At 32.1% G+C, this 7,945-nt stretch overlaps 1 protein-coding gene across 2 annotated transcripts; it reads right to left on the reverse strand.

The window, feature by feature from the left end:
• Window positions 1-1,249: 1,249 nt before the first annotated feature.
• On the reverse strand, window positions 1,250-7,440 carry LOC107609578 (tRNA threonylcarbamoyladenosine dehydratase). 2 transcript variants are annotated; one of them, XM_016311580.3, is made up of 11 exons: window positions 7,070-7,440; window positions 6,732-6,775; window positions 6,028-6,121; window positions 5,318-5,465; window positions 4,679-4,891; window positions 4,172-4,306; window positions 3,582-3,716; window positions 3,034-3,249; window positions 2,505-2,629; window positions 2,040-2,097; window positions 1,250-1,592 (listed from the first exon to the last, which is right to left on the reverse strand). In XM_016311580.3, the coding sequence occupies exons 1-11, from the start codon at window positions 7,162-7,164 to the stop codon at window positions 1,476-1,478; spliced, it is 1,380 nt and encodes a 459-aa protein (XP_016167066.1). In that variant the 5' UTR covers window positions 7,165-7,440; the 3' UTR covers window positions 1,250-1,475. The 2 variants fall into 2 exon arrangements, with proteins under 2 accessions (XP_016167066.1, XP_016167067.1); XM_016311581.3 differs by having other exon boundaries at window positions 2,510-2,629; window positions 7,070-7,306.
• Window positions 7,441-7,945: the final 505 nt, after the last annotated feature.

Below are 7,945 nucleotides of genomic sequence, written 5' to 3' on the forward strand. Positions count from 1 at the left end.
CACGTAGCATCATCAATCAATCAATCATCGAGAAAAGTAAAATTCATATGTTATTTAAGAGTAAAAAGAATTTAGGTATTGAAAAATGCTAGTAAACGAAGATATAGATATTATTAATACCAATTTGTAGGGTTATTAGACGGAAAATTTTATCATGTTACAGTTACATATGAATTAGTTTAATCGCAAAAATGAACATATTTTGAGAGTAGCTACCTCCATTATCATATTTCAAAATCAAAATATCTAAAGACTAGGCCGGAAAAAATTTAAAAACAATATAAAAAATAAAAAGCAGAGTAGCAGACCCATTATTAAATAGTGGACCAAGGTCAACCGGGATTCCAGCCCAGTGGATTTCTATTCTCATTGGCACTTTCTTTTTTAAATTTCCTCCTTGAAAGAGAAATTGTCTTTTTATTTATTTAATTTTATGATGGTAAACCTTAGGTTTTTTTCGCTTCATATTATTATATATATTCAAGAAAGGTAAATACATTTATACTCTTTCTTAAATAAAGAAAAAATGTTAGAAACTTACACAAAACGAATAAAACATTAAGAATAAAAGGGAGGTATAATATTGATTTTATTTTTTAATTTTGACTGAAATACATAAATAGAACAAAAATGAAACTACACAAAAGGTTTAAAATGTAAATATGATGAAAAACATGTTAAAAGATTATTTTAAGGCTAATTCTAAATATTGCGAACAAAAAATAGGTTTTTGTCCAATGTGGTAATGACAAGATCAAGTGGTGGTGATAGACTGATAGTGACAATAATGAAAATGAGTCAACTATAGTACAGATTTTTTAACTGTTGAAAAAAAAAGGTTTTTTTCTTAACTTCTTTTAAAAGAATTTGTTAATTTATATAATAAAGAAAAAAACCTAAGGTTTTCAGCCAGCATATTTTCTTTCAATAAATGATATAGAAGTATTTTTTTAATAATCAATTTATTAAAAAAAATTTAAATTTATTTTTAAAACTACATACTGCTAACTTAAAATAAAAATACTTTTTTCTTCATCGCATGAAATTAAAATATATTAAAAAAACCACACCAAACACACTTAAAATTCTATAGAATTTTTTTTTTTCTATAAAAGCCAATCCGAATGCAAATTTAAGACAATTACTTTTAATTGTTTAAATGATATAAGACAATTTCGTGGGATTTCCACTCAAACTAGAGGTTAAACCAAAACAAAAAACTTAATGTTGATTAAATAACTAAAAAAGGTTTCAATGCATTAAATAAATATCAAATATATTTTTTGTCCTAAATGTGTATTCCAACTAAAACGAAAAGAAAAAGAAGCCATAATAAGGTTGATAAAGTAAAAGAGAAATAACAATTACAAGATTTTTAATATTACATTGTTGATCTTGTTACATACTTCTATTCATAGAGCAACATGTAACAAGTTCCCTCTCTTGATTAAATTAAAGTAACAAGAAAAGCAGTATTAATGTGCGTAGCCAAAGTCAATTTCAGCTCGTTTTAACACTGCATTTACACTGTTGTAGAATTCAGGTTCCTTTTCCTTTATATCATCCAATGTTCTAGATTCATGCTCATCAACCTGAATTAACAAAGAATTATATTATCTTACAATGGAAACTTTACTAAAATAAATTAAAATTTTATAGTGGAGCATAACAAGGAAAACGAATTGTATTCATTCCAATACCAATGAATCTGAGAGTAAGGGAATTATTCTCATTCAATTACCATATAAGTTACTTGTTGCTGATTTTTATTAGTTGTTAAGGTATTGAGTTGTCTTGATTAAAAGGAGAGTTAGGAAAACTTATGATTACACAGTACAGGCAAAAACAGAAGTAGAAAATATGCTGACTGAAAAAAAAACATTTTAAAAAAAAAATAATAATTAAAGAATTATCTGGTTATGGATGTTTCTTTTTATGCCTCTTGTTAGTCTTGTGTCATTAGTTATCGATATACATAAAATAAATAGAATTCTTGAGACAAAAAGCTTTTGTCTAATACAATGGAGAAGCTAGATTACCTCTTTGAATTTCAAAAGAATTAAATTTGATATAGAAGCCGGCTTTTCGCAATCCCACCTAAACAAAAGAAACGCATAGAAGAATCAAGTGAGAAAATTTTCAATGAGAGAAAGAAGGATTATGTTGACATATTCTAATCAATGTCATTTAATTCATTAGAGAAAGAAAAAAAAAGCAACATCAGATGAAAACACATTTCAGTAAAACTCTCTTTAGTCCTAAGTGCCAGTTTTGTGAACCTCTCTAGTTTTGTGAAACTTCTACTACTGAACTAAGCACAGGGCAACAAAAGCCAGTTTCAAATTATTATTAACAAATAAATAAATTTTGAAGAACTTGAGGGGCGCACCAATATACACTGGAACAATCAAATGTTAAATTTAAATGGTCGAATGTAACCAAGAAATAGCTTGATAATGAGAACTAAGTAAATGATAATGGAGACAAAAAAGCTAACTGTATACCTTACAAGCATTAATTCATTAACTGATCGCCACATTCCTCGTCCAACTTCTTTCACAAGCTGGTCTCTAGCACTTCTTCCATGCCATAATTCTTTTACAATATACATCACTTCTTCAACATCTACCTGTAGAAGAGAAATAAACACAATAAGTAGAAGAAAATATGCTTTTTCAATATTTCATATATATGTCAAAATATCGCAGAAAACTTCATAATAAAATTTTTCTTACAGGCATGCCTTTGTATGGTCCTTTAAATTATGATGTGGGAAACCACAGAAAATAGAGAAGATAAAGGAAGAATTGGGATATTGGTGAATAAAGCAAGGCCACAGCCCAAAATTCTCCCAAGACTAACATCAGTGCGAAATCAAGCATTGAAAAAGAAGAAAACAGCGTAGGAAATGCAGAAAATGAAAGAAACAAGTTTCTGAGCATTAGAGTCTCAGGCTCTTGAAAAGTCAAGATATCACAGTTTATGGATAAGGAAGTTGAAATGAAACAAAAGGTTAAAGGGGTAGAGTTTTACCTGCACTTGCTGTGATGTTCCATATACTAACTCCTCATGCTCAATAAGGCGTTGATGGAGAGTATGGTAATGATCGGTATCAAAATTGACTATCGGTTCTGTTTGAACTTGAAATCCTGCTAATTCCGTCACAACATAGGATGCCATAACTTGTCCAAATATTGCAGGGATTGTGCCTAACACCGGTATGATACGGACCCTGAAGCCTGGTACTATCTGACAAGAGGACCAACAAATTAGAATGGATATGGCCAATGCCACTAAATATTGTGACAATCAATGAGAAGTAGCTGCAAAACAATGAACCTTTATGAATATGATAACTAAAAAGTAAAATATTCTATATGTTAAAAATACATAGTTTATTGCAAAGTCACATCAGGCATCTTACTACAGCAAGCATACAAAGAAGCCACCGAGATGAGCTGATGTTGATCTAAATATGATAACCATGAAAGAATGTTTATTAACCATGCTATTAAAGAATCACAAGTTGGACAGTGGCAGAATCTACTAGTGACTAAAACTGATTAAATAAATAACCTCACCTGGTAGTCTGAAGGATTTTCCTCTTCACCATTTGGACCCTTAAATGGAAGCAACTTAGCTTTGGGTTTTTCTAAAGAAAATACAACCGGGATGCCACCTTCAATGCCATGATCTTTCCTCAAACGGTGTCTCACCTATACAAAATTTCCATGAGTGAGTTGTATAACTTGTGCTAATAATAATAATAATAATTAATTACAGTATACCTGTTTTTTTACCCCCAAAAGAAAAAGAAAAAGGAATTACAAACAAAGAAAATCAAGACTAACAGACAAATGAAATCTGTTTTGGACAATTGACATCTAGCTGGAATTGATGGACATAAAAATCATATTTGTCAATCTTTTAAGCACACAAGTGCACCTTTTCATAAGCAATGTACATATATTTTTCATAATCGTAAGTAGTAACTAGCATATGGAATGGAAGGGCAATAATTAGTTTACTTTCATGATAATTGGGATTTTAGGGTGTAATCTACTAGACAGAGTGAAAAATAATGTTCAATTGTAACAAAAATTAACATATAAAGTTTATATTCTGAATTTCTAGGAAAAACATTGAAAAGAAACATAAATGGGAACATTACAGATCGAGACAATGGATCATTAGTTGACTCTCTTAAATCAGCAATGCGGATTCTAGTTGGATCGGCTCTAGCACCAGCCCCAGTGGCAGATAACACCTTCAAGCCCCTCCGTACACAAGCAGCAAGAAGTGCCACCTATTACACATGAACAAATTAGGCAACTGAAAGGTAAATTCAAAACCAAGATATCTTAAAAGGAAAGATTTCCAATGATAACAGCTTAGGCAAAATACATAATTTTTTGTATCAACAAAATACAGATATAAATGACTGAGCAAGTGAAATTAATAAATACATCTCAAATTTTATTAACTTTTGCAGCTTAGAATCTAAAAGAGTTGCAACATAAGTAACAGGAAACTGATGACTAAGAACCTCGAGCAGTATAGCAAACCAGGCCACGTATCTAGGGTGTGTGCGGTATGTACATACATGGGAAAGAAATAATAAGAGGCAGTATGAACCTACATCAATAAAATTTAACAGGGAGTAAACTTTAAGAGATACCTTAGTATCAATGTTATCAATACAATCCAAGACAAAGTCAGGGTGGCCTGACAAAATTTCTTCTTCGGTGGATGAATCATATAGCAGTACTTTTGCATCTACTTGGCACTCAGGAAAGATAGATGAGAAATGCTCCTTAAGGCACTGCGCTTTTGGGATACCAACATCTGCTCTTGTTGCAACAGCGTGTCGATTTAATGATGAAAGAGAAACCTTCTCATTAATAAATAAATAAGTATAAATATTGTATGGAAAATCTATGAAGTTCTAAAACCAGGGAAACTTTTAACATTGATTGCATAACCACTTTATCTTCTTATTACTTTGTTTTAAACCAAACCCTGCTTATTAATATTGTAACGATAATAGCATTCACAATGTAACACATTTGGAATCTTGCTGCTAGTTACAGATGTCAAAATCTTCAATGATTCATATTTAGGAGTTCCATTTTTAAATTGTGATAACCATTGGGAATTTGGGAGAATTTTGGACAAGAATAGGTAGGTTAAGACGTGATAGTACAGTACGGCAGTACCAATCAGACCAAGAAAGAAGGAATCACAAAGAGAAGTAGAGAACACAACTCAGACTTAACAATCAAACATGGGCAAGCGGAGAATCAATCACAGAAAATACCTGATCAAAGTCCACAAGAAGAAGCTTGCCGACCCCTGATCTCAAGAGCATAGATGCAGCATGACTGCCAACCCCTCCAAGACCAATGACCACAACATATGATGCACTCACTTTCTGCTGAGACTCAAAGCCAAAAAACTGAATGTTCCTAATAACAGAACGAAATTCCACCCCAGATAAAAACTGATTAGTTGAAATTGAAGAAAATGAATTGCCCTTATACATCCAATCAATAAAAGGTTTATATGAAAAATAAATCATACAAAATGGTTTTAGACATAGTGGGTAATGTGCTGGTGGTACTTCTCGCAAGAAAACTTTGCAAAAGCTCCAACAACCAAATACATTAACCAATTATATATGCATTAACCAATGATCCTTAAGCTAAAAGTTCATTCTTCTAAATTGTATTAAGGTGATAACATTTCATTGACTATACAATCTAGTCATGCGCCATTTAAATTGTAGACATTCATTAATATACAGGGAGGATATTTCATGCCCCATTCATTCTAGAATTAACAGCCAAGCGCCCAAGACATTCACACTATCATAATTAGCTAAGAAAGGATGAAGACCAAGTATATTGATGGACAAGTGCTAATGTGTCTCAAACTAAATCGTCTTAAAAAAAAGTGCATCATGCATGTCTTACCAATTAATTATTCAGCAAAGAAAGAAATAAAGCAATTGGCAATAACATGAAATACCTAGTTAGATGTTCAGAAACAATCTCATCCTTCAGAAGATCTTCATTAACTGCCTTATCATTCTTCTTTCCAGCAATAGTGCAAGTCTCAAGACCTGCATGAGGCACAAAGTCCAGATGGAGGGCATGTTAAGATTATCATAATTAAACTAGGATTTAGGCAGAAACTTGTCAGGTATCAAAAGTTGTTTATCAGTGATAACATATTTGCGGTTAATATATCTATTTTGATCGCACTGCAAAAGGTAAGGGTAGAATGTGATTGCATCTTGTATAACAAGTAGTTAAAACCCTGTCCGTTCAATCCTCCAATCACCTCAAGAACTAACTCTTAATAGGAATAGCCGAATATAGCACACTATATTTAAGAAGTGATCTTATGCAATGATGTTATGCATGCAGGTTATTGTTCTTTCCTCGTTCGGTAACCATGTAGTGGCAGCATAAACATCACACTATACAGGTAACGGAACACATTAGAAGGGTTCAATATATCACATATTCCAGTATTCCAATTCACCCCCATAACACTACATCCCAGCTTGCTCTTCAGCATTGAAAAGTGGTGACTATGTATGACTTCAACTTGCTTTACTTGCCAATATCAGGGAGCATATGATTGTAACTAAATAACTTCTTCTTTTGTAGCTTTTGTAAACAACATTACATGCATTCACTTCACATGTTTAGTTCAAAGCCACTTACCATTTAACTCAGTAGCATTCTTATTATACTGCCGCACCACTTTTCTGAAAACATAAAAAATATACTTTCAGATTTCAGCAGCGTTCAAATAATGTTCAAGCCCCCCCCCCCCCCCCCACAAAAAAAAAAAAACATAAATAAAAAATTAGTGACTCTCAACAGTATTAGTTGATCAAACTAAACCCAGAAGCTAATCTAACGCAAACCTTAGTGTGAATCAACCACTTCACTTGGTTGGGTTATTAAGACAAACAGGTTATATGCAAGAGATGATTGAGTCAATAAAGGTGCAAACATTTATCATTGAAGAAGAAGAAAGAAAGAAAGAAAGAACTCACTTATGGTTTTGAAGGAGCCTAAGAAAGAAGATGGTAGATACAGAGCCAAAAAGAGCACCGGTTCCAACCAATGCTAAGTATTTACCTTTCTCCATTTTTCTCTTTCTTTCTCAAACGCAGACACGATTATGAAACACAAAAAACTTAAAAAAGCATCAAATTTTTTTTTATTTTTTTAGAAAAAATTTTTTTTGATGGGGAACACCGTGCGCCGTCGTGCTAATCGGAGGTTTTCTGGTTGTGTTGGTTTTGAGGGCCGAATTAGACAGTTCGTAATTGGTTGCATTTTTGGGGGTAAAAGCGGGTTTTTAATTTTTGGGTTGGTGTGTAAGCCCAGCATGCTTAACGCCCTAAAAATGTCTTAAATCTTTACAAACTTTTCCTAAGGTTATGTACCAAAAACAAAAGACTTTTTTTGTTTGATTTTTCATAGTATTTTTCGATAGGACAAATTAAAGACGGATTTAAGGTAGCGTTTGTTTTCGGGACAGGACACGGAGACATTGACAACACTTGTTTAAAAAGTGTTTGGAAGTAGAGACAATGGATAGTAGACATATTGTCTCCGAGACAGTTTTTTATATTTTTGTGTCCACTTGTAGACAATGATGGACACGGGATTTGGAAGAGTGGACACGGACAATTTTATAAATTTTATTTTTCTTTTTTTCCACTATTACCCCTTTTTACTTTTTCTATTGTGTTGTTCAGAGATACTTTTTTCTTCTTATTCTTCCTCTATCTCTTTCTTTTTCAGGTACTCTCTCCTTTCTGTATAATTTTTTATTGGGGATAGATAATTCTTTTTTTATCGTTTTACTTCCATACCATTTTAACTTTATATTATATTATTTGATTTGTAATAAAAATAATAAC

Source organism: Arachis ipaensis, chromosome B7 (assembly GCF_059453495.1).
Source record: "Arachis ipaensis isolate K30076 ecotype BB chromosome B7, ASM5945349v1, whole genome shotgun sequence".
NCBI lineage: Eukaryota > Viridiplantae > Streptophyta > Magnoliopsida > Fabales > Fabaceae > Arachis > Arachis ipaensis.

Excerpts from the sequence above, each read along its gene's own strand:
- LOC107609578 (XM_016311580.3), bottom strand. The coding sequence starts at position 7,164 with ATGGAGAAAGGTAAATACTTAGCATTGGTTGGAACCGGTGCTCTTTTT. Across the intron at positions 6,122-6,731 it reads GAATGCTACTGAGTTAAATG|GTCTTGAGACTTGCACTATT; the intron begins GTAAGTGGCTTT and ends TGCCTCATGCAG. Across the intron at positions 5,466-6,027 it reads GTTTCTGAACATCTAACTAG|GAACATTCAGTTTTTTGGCT; the intron begins GTATTTCATGTT and ends TTCTGTTATTAG.